We start from the raw sequence: 19,918 nt of genomic DNA, 5'->3' as shown, positions 1-19,918 counted from the left end.
ACCTGCTTGCAGGGCTAGATGCAGATTAACATCATACCCAGGACGAAGCAATTGCAGGTTAAGGGCCCAATGGAGAAGACACTTCTGGTGTTTATGGGATTTGAACCAGCAAGAGAAGCAATTCTAAAGAAGTTCCTAACAGTGACAAAGATTGGAGAGATAGTGTAGACAACAATTATGGCCTGGGTGCTTCACTAGTCATATCCTAATTAGAGAGTGGCAAAGAGAAAGCCACTGTTAAATAAAACAAACACATATCTCGGTTAGTGTTTGCCAGATGGCAAATGAGAGACTCTGAAGTTATCTGGTAAAAAAGATCTATGGTCTAGTGAGACCAAAACTGAGTTTATGGCCATCAGAATAAATCTCACATTTGTACACTGCACATTATCAAAGCACGTACCTGCCATGAAGCATGAAGGTGGCAGCATTATGCTGATAGGGATAACTTTTAAGGATAGAGCATAAGAGAAATGTAGGAAAATACAGGGATATCCTGAAGGAAACCCTGATACATTCTGCAAGAAATCTGCACCTTGGAAGAAGATTAGCACTGAATCCCTTTGCTCTTCCATCCATGGCCCAGCTCACCACTAACTCTTGTCTCACTTCTGTTATTTTAAGACCATGCACCTTGGACTAAGGCATGTGACTCCATTCCCCCTCAGGCCCTTTCATTTTTCAGGACTAGAGGCCTTTTTATATCAAAATGCAAATATACCTGAAGAAGACTGTCAACTACTGTACCTATCAATCCTTCTACTAATATATCTATGGTAAATTAGATTCTATTATAGCAACACAAGTCAAAAAATCAAGAATCAACCTTGGATGGGACACAGGTTCATCAGAGAACACACAAAGATAGTCATACAAACTGTGCCAGCTAAGAGCTGTCAATGAACCATCTCGGAGGGCCTAGCCTAGATACATTAAACCTGATGAGAGACTGAACCCACGTCTCTAGGTCTGTGAGTCAGTGATACAAACCTCTGAGCTAGCATGCTGCCAAATGAAAGTAAATACATCAAAATATAATTCTCATTTCACTTAATCATTAAAATGTAATAATTAAAATTCCCTTATTTTCTTTTGCAGGGTGGGATATACATTTTCCAGATCATCGACTACTATGGATGCAGTGGGACCTGCTTTCTGTTTATCGCAATCTTCCAGTCCATTGGCATTGGCTGGATATATGGTGAGCAAGTTGAAAAGCAATTGTTCCTCCTATAAATTTATATTTTTACTGTTTTAGTTTTAGAAGGTATTCTAATCTCTGGCTAACTATCCATGGGTGCTCTCCTCACTCTGTCACTCTCTCCTAGTAAAGATTCTGACTACTAATATCCAGAGGGAATTTGTTTTGCTAAATAAATTATGTATTTTATGTATGTGACTCCTCCTAACCTAGGAGGTATTTAAACCATTTCCCATCCCTCAATGGCCCTTTCTTTAAGTAAAGTATCTGCCTTCAGGTGTTGAGAGGGGATCTCCTCAGCATTGTTCTACAGTATCACCATTGGCATTATCAATAGGTGGCAGAAAAATGGTGAAAAAGATCAAAGGTCTCTTAAAAGAGATAGAAATCAGACCAGCACCTTCACTGGCCTGCTATGATACAGGCCTCACCCCAGGCAGCCTGATCCCAAATTCTACAAATTGGCTTCACCCTGCAAAGGCCTGAAAAGGAACTGGCTTAGAAAGTTCAAAAACACTCCAAATGGTCAAAATGTGCAAAAATATCTTTCAAAAGAGAGGGTAAATAGTAAAACCTCTGACTTGAGAGACAGGATGAATGATAAATCTTAACAATTAATAAAGAATTTATGTAAACTAAAAAAAAAAAAAAAAAATGGTAAACAGGAAAAAAGCAACTGAAGGCTAACAAGCCTAATCTATTATCCAACACTCAGAATCCGAAGAAAAAGCAACGCAATCCACTACAACCAGAAAATTAATATATGTTCTTATAAAAACTGCAGTCCACAACATCCTTGTTATGATGTGGAGTCTCAGACATAGTGAAAAGGGTGGAAGACCACTGAAAAAAGTCACCCTCACCCCAACCTAGGCCACACTTTCCCTACACAGAATAGACCTCAACCCCAGGCAGCTTCACCCCAAAATTCTACTGGCCTGCTTCTGTCTACAGAAACTTGAAAAGGGATTTGGCTTCAAAATACTTTAAATGTCCCAAAAAATCTCATAATTCCCCTAAAAGGAAAAGGAAGAATATAAAAGTCCTTTACCTTGAGAAAGAGACTACAAAATGGAACATTTAAGAGTAAAACATACTATATAACAAAACAAAAGTTCAAAAAGAGGAAAAATTAGTTACCTGAAAGGCAATCCATGTGACCAAATCCCAAAACGCAATCTGAAGCTGAAATCCAATAACCAGAATAAAAGAAAATTAATCACTAAAAAAACACAAAATGTACCAACCAATAAGGTCCGATAAACTTCAACACGCCATTCCTGAGATCCTCATTCTTGGCTCTTAAATACTAAGAGGAACATCCTGGAAATGGTGATGTCATAATGCCCCACCATTTTGGACAGCACCCACAAAGCACAAGGGACATAAAAGAACAATGCATTACACATAGATACTAAATTAAACAAAAACATAGCAGTATTAATAAAATTATATAAACACATGACACGTTAGCAATAACAGCATTTATTTCTGTATTTTTGGTATTTGGTGATAGCACATTTTCTGACAAAGGATGTATCTCAGATTGCTTTACATGATGTTAAAGAAGTAGAAAACAAATTAAATTTAGAAAAAAATAAAGAATAAAAAAATAAAATAAAAATAATAATGCACACTTATACAGTATAGGAGAGATATATAAATAAGAGAAGATACTACTTCAAATAAATCAAAATAAAATAGAAAAAGAAAAACAAAGTAAACCTTAGCCAAGGCATAACTCCAACACAATCAGTGCACCTCTGCTGGCACCCCCTCTTCCATCTGAAGATTAGGGTGTAGGGTGGTCCCAGTAGTAGTGCCATCAGAGTGGACCCATTTGCAGTGTTTCCATCAACAGAACACAAGGAACATAAAAAATAAATAGTACATCCATCAATCCATCCATTGTCTCCCACTTATCCGAGGTCGGGTCGCGGGGGCAGCAGCTTGAGCAGAGATGCCCAGACTTCCCTCTCCCCGGCCACTTCTTCTAGCTCTTCCGGGAGAATCCCGAGGCGTTCCCAGGCCAGCCGGGAGACATAGTCCCTCCAGCGTGTCCTGGGTCTTCCCCGGGGCCTCCTCCCGGTTGGACGTGCCCGGAACACCTCCCCAGGGAGGCGTCCAGGAGGCATCCTGATCAGATGCCCGAGCCACCTCATCTGACTCCTCTCGATGCGGAGGAGCAGCGGCTCTACTCTGAGCCCCTCCCGGATGACTGAGCTTCTCACCCTATCTTTAAGGGAGAGCCCAGACACCCTGCGGAGGAAACTCATTTCAGCCGCTTGTATTCGCGATCTCGTTCTTTCGGTCACTACCCATAGCTCATGACCATAGGTGAGGGTAGGAACATAGATCGACCGGTAAATTGAAAGCTTTGCCTTATGGCTCAGCTCCTTTTTCAACACGACAGACCAATGCAGAGCCCGCATCACTGCGGACGCCGCACTGATCCGCCTGTCGATCTCACGCTCCATTCTTCCCTCACTCGTGAACAAGACCCCGAGATACTTGAACTCCTCCACTTGAGGCAGGATCTCGCTCCCAACCCTGAGAGGGCACTCCACCCTTCTCCGGCTGGATTTGGAGGTGCTGATTCCCATCCCAGCCGCTTCACACTCAGCTGCGAACCGATCCAGAGAGAGCTGAAGATCACGGCCTGATGAAGCAAACAGGACAACATCATCTGCAAAAAACAGTGACCCAATCCTGAGCCCACCAAACCGGAACCCCTCAACGCCCTGGCTGCGCCTAGAAATTCTGTTTATAAAAGTTATGAACAGAATCGGTGACAAAGGGCAGCCCTGGCGGAGTCCAACTCTCACTGGAAACGGGTTCGACTTACTGCCGGCAATGCGGACCAAGCTCTGACACCGGTTGTACAGGGACCGAACCGCCCTTATCAGGGGGTCCGGTACTCCATACTCCCGGAGTACCCCCCACAGGAACCCCCGAGGAACACGGTCGAACGCCTTTTCCAAGTCCACAAAACACATGTAGACTGGTTGGGCAAACTCCCATGCACCCTCCAGGACTCTGCTAAGGGTGTAGAGCTGGTCCACTGTTCCGCGACCAGGACGAAAACCACACTGTTCCTCCTGAATCCGAGGTTCGACTATCCGACGGACCCTCCTCTCCAGAACCCCCGAATAGACTTTTCCAGGGAGGCTGAGGAGTGTGATCCCTCTGTAGTTGGAACACACCCTCCGGTCCCCCTTCTTAAAGAGGGGGACCACCACCCCGGTCTGCCAATCCAGAGGCACTGTCCCTGATGTCCATGCGATGTTGCAGAGACGTGTCAACCAAGACAGCCCTACAACATCCAGAGCCTTGAGGAACTCCGGGCGTATCTCATTCACCCCCGGGGCCCTGCCACCAAGGAGTTTTTTGACCACCTCGGTGACCTCAGTCAAAGAGATGGGGAAGCCCACCTCCGAGTCCCCAGGCTCTGCTTCCTCATTGGAAGGCATGTTATTGGGATTGAGGAGGTCTTCGAAGTACTCCCCCCACCGACTCACAACGTCCCAAGTCGAGGTCAGCAGCACACCATCACCACCATATACAGTGTTGACACTGCACTGCTTCCCCCTCCTGAGACGCCGGACGGTGGACCAGAATCTCCTCGAAGCCGTCCAAAAGTCGCTCTCCATGGCCTCCCCAAACTCCTCCCGTGCCCGAGTTTTTGCCTCAGCAACCACCGAAGCTGCATTCCGCTTGGCCTGCCGGTACCTATTAGCTGCCTCCAGAGTTCCACAGGACAAAAGGAACCGGTAGGACTCCTTCTTCAGCTTGACGGCATCCCTCACAGCCGGTGTCCACCAACGGGTTCGGGGATTGCCGCCACGACAGGCACCGACCACCTTACGGCCACAGCTCCGGTCAGCTGCCTCAACAATAGAGGCACGGAACATGGCCCATTCGGACTCAATGTCCCCCACCTCCCTCGGGACATGGTCGAAGTTCTGCCGGAGGTGGGAGTTGAAGCTACTTCTGACAGGGGGCTCTGCCAGACGTTCCCAGCAGACCCTCACAACACGTTTGGGCCTACCAGGCCTGACCGGCATCCTCCCCCACCATCGAAGCCAACTCACCACCAGGTGGTGATCAGTTGATAGCTCCGCCCCTCTCTTCACCCGAGTGTCCAAGACATGTGGCCGCAAGTCCGACAACACGACCACAAAGTCGATCATCGAACTGAGGCCTAGGGTGTCCTGGTGCCAAGTGCACATATGAACACCCCTATGCTTGAACATGGTGTTTGTTTATTATGGACAATCCGTGACGAGCACAGAAGTCCAATAACAAAACACCACTTGGGTTCTGATCGGGGGGGCCATTCCTCCCAATCACGCCCTTCCAGGTCTCACTGTCATTGCCCACGTGAGCATTGAAGTCCCCCAGCAGTACGAGGGAGTCCCCAGAAGGTATGCCCTCTAGCACACCCTCTAGGGACTCCAAAAAGGGTGGGTACTCTGAACTGCTGTTCGGTGCATACGCACAAACAACAATTAGGACCCGTCCCCCCACCCGAAGGCGGAGGGAGGCTACCCTCTCGTCTACCGGGGTAAACCCCAATGTACAGGCTCCAAGTCGGGGGGCAATAAGTATACCCACACCCGCTCGGCACCTCTCACCGGGGGCAACTCCAGAGTGGTAGAGAGTCCAGCCCCTCTCAAGGAGATTGGTTCCAGAGTCCAAGCTGTGCATTGAGGTGAGCCCAACTATATCTAGCCGGAACCTCTCAACCTCACGCACAAGCTCAGGCTCCTTCCCCTTCAGAGAGATGACATTCCACGTCCCAAGGGCCAGCTTCTGTAGCCGAGGATCAGACCGTCAAGGTCCACGCCTTCGGCCACCACCCAACTCACACTGCACCCGACCTCCTTGGCCCCTCCCATAGGTGGTGAGCCCATGGGAAGGGGGACCCACGTTGCCTCTTCGGGCTGTGCCCGGCCGAGACCCATGGGTGCAAGCCCGGCCACCAGGCACTCGCCAACGAGCCCCACCTCCAGGCCTGGCTCCAGAGGGGGGCCCCGGTGACCCGCGTCTGGGCGAGGGAAAACGCCGTCCAAATTTTTTATTCGTCATAAGAGGTCTGTTGAACCGCACTTTGTCTCATCCCTCACCTAGGACCAGTTTGCCTTGGGTGGCCCTACCAGGGGCATAAAGCCCCGGACAACAGAGCTCCTAGGATCATTGGGACACGCAAACCCCTCTACCACGATAAGGTGGCGGTTCGAGGAGGGGTAAATAGTGCATAATATACCTTAATAGTAATCATTTACAAACGTAAAACACAATCCTCGTTAACAATTTTACAGATTGCATTGTTTACACACCACTGTTCTGTAAAAGTTTGCAAATTGTGGGTCACCTTATAAAATGTGTAATCTAAGAACATTCTTATTTTTAATTGTGCCCTAAAGAAACCCACCAAGTCATACTAGCTATCACTCTTAATCTTTTCCTTCCTTGTGACATAGATGGCACGCTTACCCTTACCCTAACCCTAACTGCTAACCTGCCAACATTCTTTTTCTGCAATATACCATAGGTAAAAACCTGATCATTAAAAAATAAAAAAACATCTAAATTACTAAAGATACTGCCAGGTACAGATAAAAGAGGTTGAACTCTGAAACAGTTAAGAAAACAGTGAAAAACCGTTTCTCTTTGTTAGCATCTCTGAGATGTTGGAGTTAATTAAAGACAAAAAAAGGACTAACTACCACGATCCTGTGTACAATTCTCCATTGCATATCACCAGTTCTCTTATTCAATGGTGGCCTGTACAAACAGTCCCAAATGGGGCAGACACACTTCTCCCCTCCCAGTTTATCCCTCCATGGTGTATCAGGGTATCTGTATAGTTGGGACTGGTATCAAACTTGGACACACAGAAACCTTTCTGCCGAGCACAAAAAGCACAGACCAAAAGCTGGAGCCACCTCCTCTGCACTCAGCCAACTCGATAGCTGTGGTTGAATCAAATGTTTTATCTGTAAAATACTGGCACATAGAAGATGTTGCCTCAGAGATGTTGACTCTACTGCCAAGTTAGAGATGACTGGCAATTCTAAATATAAATTTAAAGAACTTTCCTCAACATGACAATTTGGTAAATTTGGTAAATCAGTAAAAATATGAAACATTTCCAATGGAGAAGGAAAAAATGTCAGTTAAGAAAGGTTCTCTGTGCAATTTCAGGTTGCCTATTTGGCGCAGGAGGGCACACACTAATGGCTTCCACAGGACACAGCCATATGACCATAGAGCGGTTTTTGCAGAGTTTGTAGTCTGAAAGCATTTTTCCTGCTACAAATGTCCGCAAGTCCTTCACTTCTGGGCAAGTATAAATTCAGACAATGTTTTCCATTCCAAAAAAAAAAAAAAGCGAATCAACTCCCTTTGCACTTCAGTAATCAAGTCAGGTGTAGGATCCAATCATGCCAACCTATGCCAAAGAGCAGATGCAACGAAGTCGTTTATGATTAGTGTCCACCCTTTATATGACAGTTGGGAGAGTTAGCATCTCCAGCATTGTAGTCGATTTCTGACAATTTCTGCAGCTTCCTCCCAATTCTTATAGTCACTGTTTATGCCCCCTAGATGTACCATCTCTTGTCCATTTCAGTCCAGATGGCAACGAAGGAAAAGGACCCATCCAGTTTCCCGATAGTACTGCAGAGCTCTTGGCCCAGTTTACTTTCACTGAGGATTCCTTCTGGAACTCATCAAGCGCAGATACCAGCCCACCTACATCTTGTTGCTTTGCAACTTCTACTATGAGATCATCTACATATGCCAAGATATTTAAAGCCACTTCTCACACATAGACATACAATCCACCTGCTACTCTCCTTAATTTTATCAGCAGGGGTTCTATAGCCAGGACGAACAACATGCCAGACAAGGAGCAACCCCATCTCATCCCTCTATCCACTTTAAATGGAGCGCTCAGGCCACCATTGTTTTTCAGTACACCCTGAATGTCACACTATAGAGCACACACACCATGGAAACAAAGGAAGGCCAGAATCCAAATCCCACCAGTACTGTGTGGTGTAGCAGGTCCACAGCTCATGTCAAAAGGCCACTTTTTAAAATAAATAATCGCTGCACTCGCGGCTTAGTGAGGGGGTGTGGTGTGCGTGTGGCCGAGCAGTTCCTGGGTAATTTGTGATGCAGGCGAACCTCACTTAAGTGCACAGGTGAGGAGGTTATTCTCACCATTTCCATTTGCATCAGTCTAAACTACCTATAATGAAGCTTATTATATTCATCCACTTCAGAGAACACAGCTTGACACGTGTGGAGTTTATCCAATGGGCTCCACTGCCATCTTAATTACTGCTGTCCCCTCACTCTGACTGCTGTCCTTACCCTTTTCTTTTCAGGCGCTGATCGTTTCTTTGACAACATTGAAGACATGATAGGCTATCACCCTGGATACTTCATTAAATGCTGCTGGAGTTTCTTCACACCTGTCATTTGCATTGTAATGCCTTTATTTTATAGTATATGCAAATGTTTCAATATATTTTAGAACATAAGACAATCAGTCAGTCAGTAAGTGAAGAGACATTGCAGCCTGACATTCTTTCCTTTTGTCCTCCTGTCTTTCTGTATTCCCAGTGCACTTTTATATTCTCTCTGGTGGATTACACCCCATTAAAGTACAACAACACCTACGTATATCCAACATGGGGGTATGTGCTGGGATGGCTCTTCTGTCTGTCCTCCATTATTTTCATGCCACTTTGGATGCTTTTCAGACTTTTTTGGGCCAAAGGAACGCTTTGTGAGGTAAGCACGAGAAAAATGTTGTCTAGTGCCAAAAAACAAATCCAGACGGACGGAATGATCAAACAAACACTTTATGCGACTTGATCTCAAGTGTGTATCTTTTATGTGTCTCATCTGCAGCGCTTCCACTCACTTTGTGAATCCAGACTTCAGCAAAGCAAGAATAAAATACGAGTCAAAATGGATGGTGACAGAACAGCCCACAAATCAAGGGAAAATAAAATTACAAATGTTACTAACAGGTAACATTTACATTTTTGCAGCTGAAGGTTATAACCAAGTGCTCGAAGGGAGATGCTGGCTTTCTATAATATGCAGGAAAGACCAAGGAATGAATGGAAAGGGATGATCCCACAGCGCACAGGAACAATTTCAAGTTCAAATTAAATAGTATAAAATGCACATTATGGCCTGCTTTAAGTACTTAATGAAACAGAAAGAAACAAATCTCAACAGCAGAACATTCTGATCACATTATCACCTTGTCAGATAGACTTTCGCTTTTATTTTCCTTTATTTTTTTATTGTCTGAGGGTTGTCCTCTTCTCTATCTGTTGCAGACTTTAGTTTAATGGTCTTGAAATTGTGTTTACCTAGACTACAATTGTTAGGTGCCTAAAGAACTGAATTATGAAATAAATGTTGATACAGTATGTTTGTATTTTCATATTACATTATCTATCTATCTATCTATCTATCTATCTATCTATCTATCTATCTATCTATCTATCTATCTATTTATAATTGGTGGACATATTATTTGAGTTACTAGGGTGCTCTGCCCCCTGCTCACTTCGCTCGACAACCCTTCACACTAATCACTTCGCGGCTCTGCTGCTCGTGTATGTTGAAGCGAATGAACAATTTTAACAGATTGTTATTTTCATGGGAATTGTTACATATGCATAATAGGCCTAACCATTTTACATTACAGCAATAGCAGTAGAGTGTTGTACCGTGTTAGCCATAGATTGATACAGGAGAGAGGAGGGTGAAATGACACTTTTAATTGGCTAACTAAATAGATTACAAATGCAAGCTTTCGAGGCAGCTAAGGCCCCTTCATCAGGCCCTTGCGTGATGAAGGGGCCTTAGCTGCCTCGAAAGCTTGCATTTGTAATCTATTTAGTTAGCCAATAAAAGGCTACATTACAGCAAGTAACTAACCATAGTAAAAAATAGTAAAACGTAATAAATTGAAAGAAAATTATGTTTCATGTTGTGTTAGAGGTATTCGTTGCATTATATGTTTTCATTCTGTTTGGCTTTGAAATTAACGTGCAAATACTTTTTAAAGTTACACTTTTACTGTAAAACTTCAGTAAAAACAATATTTGGAATTAACTTTTCATCAATATCGCATTGAATTTTGATTCTGTGTTTGGAGTTACATCGTGACAACGTAACGTACAGTATAACTGCCCGTGAGTGAATATCGTTTCTTTCTCTCTAATAAATAAACCGACTTTTTCAAATGTTTGTCCCTGTGATTTGTTAATTGTCATAGCAAAAGCTATTCTAACGGGAAACTGTAAACATTTTAATACGAATGGCATATCAAGATCTGCTTTGGTGTCTAATGTTATCTGCAGAAGATGAACTACATTACCTTTCTTGTCGCCTGTTAAAATTTTACATGTCAGAATTGTTCGACCAACTTTGAATACAACTAATCTTGTTCCATTGCATAGCCCATCACTCATACATAAATTACACAATACCATTACGATACATCCTTCTTTCAACAGTAATTTAGCCGGTGGAAGACCAGACGGTGTTAACGGTTGTAGATATTCTTCGGGATATTGCAAGTTGATGTTTTCGTCTTCTGCACAATCACCACCAACTGTTTCAGCATAGTATATTGATACGCATTTAACCAATTTGCCATGTAACCAATCGACGATTTTTGCATTAATTTATTTGACTTCATCGTTTCTTCGTGATGAAATTCTTCAATAAGATTTGGACATAATACGTCTTCTTTTATTGGGAACTTAAAGTGAGGAAAACGTAAAAATTTATAAGAGCTGAGAGCGCAGGAACTGAGTCTGACAAAAGCATTCACATGAATGAGAGGTGAGAGGACTGTAGGCGTGGGTCATTAACCATAAATGGTTGAGAGGAGGGTGGGACTTCAAAAAATCTCTTGGCAATAGTCTCATCTCGTCTCAACATTTTCTTTTATAACAGAGAGATATGGATTAATAATTTGAAATCTTAATTCAATTAATGGTCATGGTGGGTCAACTAGTACCTGGAAAAAGACAAGAATCAACTCCGGATCCTGTGCACCAGCCCTTCACTGAGCATATACGGTACACAAATGGGGCCAGTTTAGGACCAGCCGTTAACTTAACCTTCATGTCTTTAAGGATATGGGAGAAAACTGGAGTACCAAGAGAAAGAACTCCTGCAGGCACAAGGAGAGCATGGCTGTGTGATTTGAATCCACGACCACCGAGTTTATGAAGAAGTGGTGGTAGTCCCTGTGCCTCCATGCTACCCTAATGACACATGTTTGAAAGAGTCTACTGAGGTGGCAGCCTTCTCTATCTATATGTCAAGCCTGACAATATATTTTCTTTTAGATTCAAACAAGAATACATTTCATCCAATCTTTCCATTAAGTGGAATTGCTTATTTTATTAGGCTCGATGGAAACCAGTAGGAACAAACTTTAAATGGGACCACAGTAGTAAATGTATTGTAAGAAAACATCATTTTAAAACTGTCAATGTTACTTCTGTACTCTTCTTGCCTTCACAGCATCGTAATTATTACTAACTTATTATTGTCTATTTAACAGTATCTTGTGGGCCAACTCTCTGACTCTTGCAACTCCATTTCGTGGATCTCAGCAGGTGGGTCCTGGTCACGTTTGGCTCTGTTCTCATCAGATCTTCTCTTAAGTTGATTTGCATGCTGGTGCCACTTTCATTGCTCGGACTGTTTAACCCTTAACTCATCTCATACGTACTCGTGCAGTGTACCTTATGCACCAGTATTAAAATGGCTATTTATATGCACGCTGTAAGGTTGTAATGTAAAATATTGCAATAATTTTAAATTGTACATCCATTCATCCATTATACAACCCGCTATATCCTAACTACAGGGTCACGGGGGTCTGCTGGAGCCAATCCCAGCCAACACAGGGTGCAAGGCAGGAAACAAACACTGGGCAGGGCGCCAGCCCACCGCAGGGCGAAATTGTACATGTTGTTAATGTAATTTAATACCATATTACTGAATAGTATGACACAGTCTATGACTATCTGAAAATAAACCTAATCCACTTCTCCAGAGCTCATTTGTCACAAGTCACACTTTCATGCACTGCAGGATTTGCACGTGGATCACATTTCACTTCAGTTGTTGAAAAGACATTGGAAGAAGAACACTCATTGTCGTCATATATATGTAAGTTACCGTGTGGTGTACCAAATGCACCTTATGGAACTTGTGACTGTGCATCCACTTATAAAACCGGCTGGGAGCACATTGGAGGGAGACCATTGCAACACGGTGCTTGTAGTGAATCAAGCTAAGGAGTGATGGTGGATGCTGTCAGTAGGTTCAAAAGGATGTTGGACAAAAATAACTGATATTGGTATAGAAAATACACCAGTGCAAGTAGTTAAGGGTTAATAGCTTAAAGGCTCACTGGTGTGTGACACAGCAGTCAACACTCCCATTAAAATTAAGGCACTGGACACACTGACCACACTGATGCTCATCACCTACACTTGTTGAGGTGAACCGGGCCTTCTCAACTGGCCTTATTTAGTATCCTGCAGTAAGGTGAGCCCTGCAGGACTCCTGGAAATTCTTTTAGTCACATCACTTATCAAGATTGTGAGGCATCATTTTAATGAATGAAGTGAATGTGCCATCAGTAACAGCAAATGGACAAATGAGAAGAGGCAGTTAAGTCCATTAAAATCAATTTGTTAGCTAAAGATGTTACAGATTGTCACATTCAATTATTTTATGAAAGATTTATAAGTAAAAACAATTATAGAACCTACTGGGGAACAATACAGTGCTATCTATCTATCTATCTATCTATCTATCTATCTATCTATCTATCTATCTATCTATCTATCTATCTATCTATCTATCTATCTATCTATCTATCTATCTATCTATCTATCTATCTATCTATCTATTCTGACGGGTGGCCTCAGCCATTACCCGTCCAGGACGCCAGCTGGATGAAAGGACCTGGGGAGAGAGCATCTGCAAGGCACTATCTCCCCTGAGACGCTAGAGGTCAGCCCTCCTGGGAAGCTGTGGCACCACGGACCACCACACAGGTAATACTAATAAGCCAGTTGGAGAACTCCAGTGGCTGAATAAAAAGAGCCACACCACTCCATTTGAGGGGCCAGAGTCAGAAGGAGGTGGACAAAGATTTCCAGGAGGAGAGGAGGTGGAAGAATTGAGAGAGAGAGAAAGAGAAGAAAAGGGCTGTGCTTTGGTGCTGTGTTTGCATGGTGTTGCTGTTGGGGAAACAAGACAAAAGCGTTTCCCCATTGAAATGAATTGTGTGCTGTGTGGCAATTTGTGTCATGCCTGCTTGTGTCGGGGTTAGGGCGACTGTATGTATGTATGTATGTATGTATGTATGTATGTATGTATGTATGTATGTATCTATCTATCTATCTATCTATCTATCTATCTATCTATCTATCTATCTATCTATCTATCTATCTATCTATCTATCTATCTATCTATCTATCTATCTATCTACAGTAAGAAAGCTAAAAGCAACTTGACCCAACACCATTCTCATTGAATTTCATTGTTCTTTTCTGCAGGCTCCAGTAGTTAGATCATCCTGACTCTGCCTCAGTCAGCAGTGGCTAGCCATTCTAGAAAAGGGGGGACCAACAAATGCCAGACCAGCAGCTCTCATTACACCTATTGGAAAGTGGATATACTGTATAATGAGTGGAACAAAAACCTCTTCTCAGTACCTGTCCGCAGTGCCAGCTGTAGAGCTGCTGTTGTCAAGCCTGTGTTGTTATTTGTGGTGTAAAGTCACTGATGGGTGAGGAGGAGAAGAAGGCAGTAAATTACAAATGATTGGATGTATTTACTTGATGCCCTGAAATAGTACGATTAAATGCCTATTTTTAATTTGATCTCAAAAGTCAAAAACTTGGTCAACTGTCTGAGTAAAATAAGGAGGGCACACTGAGGGCCTGTGGGGATGTTCTCTAAATCCCCTGATAACCAGATTGACTTGTCAGTTTTTGGACACCTTACCCCACTTTCTTCTAAAATGACACTCTCTGGAGGGAAGGAGAGTGACACAGAATGACACAAAACAAAGTAAAGTTGCAAGCGCCACACACAGTTTCACCATCAGACTGTGATTAAGGGGTGGCTGGAGGACTGGGTTTGTTCTACAGATGAGACACACACTTTGAGACTTTCACCAAACATGCCACCAGACTGTAGACCTTGGGATCTAACCTGTTATCCTTATTAAACTGCCAGGGTTTTATCAAAAACAAAAACCCTTGTTTTACTACACTTTGCACCTTTCAATAATGAACGCCATCCCTAGTAGCTTTGCACGTGCAGTAGTTCATTTTTATATTTTGTGAATGCCACGGAGGATGGACTGGCATCCCAACTACCATTTCTTACAGTTTCTGTGAGAAGCCATAATGGAAGGACAGCATGGATGGATGTGCAACGTGGCTGAAATGGTTTTTGAAGACCAACAGAGGGTAGCCACCTTGGTTTCCACCTGTTGGGCCCAGTGGCCATCACCAGGGGGCACATGGACATTTGCAGGGCCCCATTTGGCAGCACTTCTGCCACACCCAGAAGTGCTGCCGGAAGAAGCTCCTTGGACACCTGGAGTCCTTCCGGGTGCCTTATAAAAGGAGCCAGTCACCACCACTCAATGGCCTGAGTCGGGAGGAAGAGGATGAAGCTCTTGATGTGGAGAGGAGGGGGAAGGACTGGCGGTAAAGGGTCTGTGTTGTGCTTTGCCCTGTGAGTATTGTGTGCTGGACTGTAAATAAACAGAGTGCTGTGTGGTAAAATCGTATTCTGCCTGTCTATGTCAGGGATAGGGCGGCTGTATGCGCCCCGGGCATCACACCCCACAAATACTGTTGAAGGTTGCCATTTTGCCATAGGCTGACCCTGCTTGCATAAATGTGACTCAGTAGTGATCACATGGCCCCCCACATGCCTGTATACTCTCCTGACAACGTCAGGGCATACATCTGATGAGACTATGGATGGTGTCCTGGGGGATCTCCTCTCAGACCTGGACCAGGGCATCAATGAGCTCCTCAACAGTCTGTGGCACTACTTGGCAGCGTCAGATGCACCGATACGTAATGGGCATTGTCCTGCATCAGGAGGAACCTAGGGCCCACTGCAACAGCGTAAGGTCTGACAACGGCTCTGATGATTTCATCCACAGTCAGGGTAACATTGCCTAGCACGTGGAGGATTTTGAGACCGTCCAAGGATATGCTTCTCTATACCATCACTGACCCACCTCCAAACTGGTCATGTTAGATGATGTTGTAGTTCACCATGGCATCTCCTGGCTCTTTCACGTCTGTCACATGTGCTCAGGGTGAACCTTCTCTCACCTGTGAAGAGAATGGGGCACCAATGGCGAACTATACTTTATAAAAGTACATATATTTTGTCAGTGACTAAAGAACTGTAGGTCATTGGCTATTCATGAGGCACTGGAAAGTATGGGGATTGTTATACAGTATACCACTGCATAATGTGTGTGTGTGGAAAGTAAAAATGAAGGGAGGGAATACATTAGTGTAGAAGAACACATTTCTCCTCTCTGACTATACTGTAAGTGCTCAGGTAAGAAATAAAAGAAAACACAGACTGACAAAAATATACAATGTGTTTTTGTGGAAACTCTGTGAACACAATTCATTATTTATAATTACTTTACATCGAGGATGGTAAATTACAGTAAACCATTTTAATCAAGTTATACATTGCAATGACAGATGTCAGGAGGTATGTTCATCCAGAGCAGAAGAGGGAAACACAGATAATTACTTTTTGTAGCTAACATTACATAATTCTTAAAAATCATAAATAGACAATAGGAACTGAAAGAATTATTAGGATGACTAAAGGATTTGCCTCCTGCTCGCTTCACTCACCCACCCCCTGGCCAGCGCTACGCTCTGAGATTTGTTAATTGTCTTTGCAAAAGCTATTCTAATGGGAAACTATTAACATTTTAATACAAATGGCATATCAAGATCTCCTTCGGTGTCTAATGTTATCTACAGAAGATGTACTACATTACCTTTCTTGGATACATCCTTCTTTCCCCAGTAATTTGGAAGACCGGACGTTGTTAACGGTTGTAGATATTCTTCAGGATATTGTAAGTTGATGTTTTCATCTTCCGCACCATCACCACAAAACTGTTTCAGCATAGTCTATTGATACACATTTAACTAATCTGATGTGTAACCGATTGACAATTTTCATGTTAATTCATTTGACTTCACCTTTTCTCTGTGCTAGGATTGCCTCTGTAGTCATTTTATTCTGTTGATAACCCTTCGTGATGAAATTCTTCAATAAGATTTGGACATAATACGTCTTGTTTAATTGGGACCTTAAAGTGAGCAAAACGTTGAAATTTATAAGAGCTGAGAGTGCAGGAAGCGTGTCTGACAAAAGCATTCACAAGACTGAGAGGTGAGAGGACCGTGGTCTTGTCTGAAAATGGTTTGTAGGAGGGCGTGACTTTTAAAAATATCATGGCAATGTTCTCGTCTCGCAGGTCTTGAAAAAATATATTTCAATAATTCTAGTCTCCTAACAAGTCCCATTGCTTTGAAAGATTTTTTTATATCGTAGAGAGATATCAAATCACAACTCACATTTTGAGGCAATTAAACAAAAACCCACCAACAAGACCTCTACAGTGTTTTGCTTTCCTGACACACAATGCTAAAATGAAAGCCTTGCCTCCCAAATCAAGTCTCAGGTTTTAATTGAGACCTGGACTTCAGTACGGCTTCTCCACAAACTAAAAGTAGGATTTGGCCTACAAACACAAATTAAAAGAAATATAAAAACTTCAGTAAAGCAAAAACAAAAAGATGAAGAGAGAATAAAAAACTGAAAGTAATATCAGCTCTTTAAAAATCACGAAGATTAATTACAAAGAAAAAAGAATAATTTACAAAGAAAAAAACAAAATGTACAAAAAATCTTGTGCCTAAAAAGGTGACAAGAATTAATTTTGCATTTTAAAAAACACTTATTTATTTTCAGAAGTCAGTCAGTCATTTTCCAACCCACTATATCCTAACACAGGGTCACAGGGGGTCTGCTAGAGCCAATCCCAGAGCGCAAGGCAGGAAACAAACCCCTGGCAGGGTGCCAGCCCACCACAGAGCACACACACACACACACACCAAGCACACACTAGGGACAATTTAGGATTGTCCACCTAACCTGCATGTCTTTGGACTGTGGGAGGAAACCCACACAGACACGGGGAGAACATGCAGACTCCACGCAGGAAGGACCCAGGAAGTGAACCCAGATCTCCTTACTGCAAGGCAGCAGCACTACCACTGTGCCACCTATTTTCACAAGTATGTAATTATTTTATGTAAAATGTAAAAAGTAAAACTTAAGACAAGCAAGTAGCCTTTGTTATAAAAATATTAGCTCTGAGAAATTCTACATTTTCGTAATTACTGATTTTTATTTATCCTTCAAAAAATGCCAACTCATTTTATGTTATGATTAAGATACAGTATTCAGGCACTACTAAGAATAGCTTTTATTTCATAAAAACACATAGGCCATTCTGGAAATGGCTATTAATTTTTATATTACGCTTTTAAAAATACAGGCAGTGTAGCAGCACTATTAGCAAATAGCATTTAGTTAATAAAAGTACAGTAAGTTCAAAAAGAAGCAGCTTTGTCAAGAGTGCAGCAAATGAAAAACAGCATAAATGGGGTGTGTGTGGGAGTGGGAGGTATTTGGAGGAAGGGGGGGGGGGGGGGTCACATATTTTTTCATAGCTCACTGAGTGACCTTGGAGAAATAAAGCTTGAGAAGCACTAATGCATTCTGGGCTTTGATCTGAACACACATATTGACCTTTGACATCATTACATACAAACTACACCAGAGTTTCTCCTGCAGTAATAAACCTCAGCACAGCATTGATAAGTCTGGGTACTGAGATGTTTATTTATCTGTGAAGCTGGTCAGTTATCTGCATAAATTATAATACGTTCAAAGTTCAGGCACTGGATTTGATCTTCTGTATATTAATGATTCAAACTACACAGCAGCAAGAACGTGTGGCCACACCTGAGCAGTCCTTGGCTGTTTTTTGAATAAGTGAAAATGATTCAATGACTAGACAGATTATTAACCTGTTAAAACCTATTAATGACCCATTGAAAAAAGTACATGAAATTTGTTTAAATAACATATCCCAGCAATATACCTAGATATGAGATCATAATCAGACAGATATTTGATAATAAAAGCAAAAAATGCACCCCACAAATACAGCTGCTTCTTCAACGGAGGTTCCATCTTTTAAGAACGTGGCTTCCAAATGACCACCAACTACTGAACTTCAGGCTGTTTATTTCTCAAGGGCAGGCTATCTGGAAATTGGCCATATGTGATGACACTGTTCTGTAAGCTGCTTCACCTGTCTGTGCTCCCATTGGAAAGACAAAAAGAAATGGAGCCAACTGTATCTGAAATGTTGTAAGTCACCTTGGATAAAAGCATCAGCCAAGAATGTAAAATATTTGGACGTGAGTGTCGATAGGCTTTGCACCCTTGGAACCAAATCACCCAAATTATTGTATAACATTTCAGTAATTATTTACTGCTCTGATGCTGATCTTTCTGATCAGAAAATATGTCATTACAGTAGCAATTGACGAGAAGAATTCCAAATTAATGGCAGAATTACGGTATGTGAGGGTTCCTCTAGAGTGCCTCTTTCTCTTACAAGATTTGGCTCAAAAACTTATCAGCACATCGTCGTCTCATAACAGGCTTAATTTTCAAGTTTGGTATTTTTCCATCCAGCCATTTGTCCTCCAAAAACTGTGACACACAGACACACACCCATCATTAAGATACAGTATCAATGTTTTCGTTATCAGAGGACCCTAAAATATCAAAATCTGTCGAAAACCGGAAATCAAATTTATTGATGAATCTAAAGCATTTGGACTTTCCGCGTAGACGTTAGGTTATGATGGGGGAGGGTGCAAAGCAAAAATAAAATTGAAACAAGACTACAAAGAGATCTCACAGAATGCTTTTCTAAAACCAAAAGGTCAACTTTGACTCCTTTCACCCTAGTTGTGTCTCCTTTAATCTAAGGAATCTTAAGAGAACCACGTGTGACAAAGTTAATACTTAAATGAAATGAAAATGAGAATCTCTGTTAATCCATCAAAGATCAACCTTTGAGCAGTACATTTTTCCAATGGATTGATGACAGGAGTCTGTCAAAAGGTTCCCTCACCCACCCACACTTACTTAAACGTCCATCTAAACATCAAGGCCACACCTAACAGCACTTGACTGACAGCCATATTTCCTGCTTCACTCAGGCAGAGATCCAGAGCCGCCTCTCCATCCATCTTTCCACTTTTTGCTTTTAAGAGTCATATTGGCGCTAGAGTCTATCCCAGCAGCACCAAGTGCAATGTAAGAACTTATATTGGACGTAAGGTTACCTCTGCCCAGGCCACACTTATCTGTCTATGCAACAATCCACTTTTTGAACTTGCCTTCCATTCAGTGTCATGATATGCCAGAGCCAATTCCAGCAACAATGACGGAATGGCGGGACTAGGCCTTGATAAAAGGCTACACCTCCAC

The 19,918-nt window shown here is 42.7% G+C and overlaps 1 protein-coding gene across 1 annotated transcript in view; it reads left to right on the top strand.

Moving 5' to 3' along the window:
- The window catches only part of LOC114644671 (sodium- and chloride-dependent GABA transporter 2-like), a 45,676-nt gene extending 36,323 nt beyond the window's left edge, over positions 1-9,353 (top strand). The window contains exons 11-14 of the mRNA XM_028792708.2: positions 1,099-1,201; positions 8,599-8,699; positions 8,837-9,007; positions 9,128-9,353. Coding sequence (XP_028648541.2) covers positions 1,099-1,201; positions 8,599-8,699; positions 8,837-9,007; positions 9,128-9,253 — 501 coding nt within the window. The 3' untranslated portion in view covers positions 9,254-9,353. The remainder of the gene's footprint in view (positions 1-1,098; positions 1,202-8,598; positions 8,700-8,836; positions 9,008-9,127) is intronic.
- The last annotated feature ends 10,565 nt before the right edge of the window (positions 9,354-19,918 follow it).

The sequence above is a fragment of the Erpetoichthys calabaricus genome, chromosome 5 (assembly GCF_900747795.2).
Source record: "Erpetoichthys calabaricus chromosome 5, fErpCal1.3, whole genome shotgun sequence".
Classification (NCBI taxonomy): Eukaryota; Metazoa; Chordata; class Cladistia; order Polypteriformes; family Polypteridae; genus Erpetoichthys; species Erpetoichthys calabaricus.
This window is presented reverse-complemented; position numbering and strand designations above follow the sequence as displayed.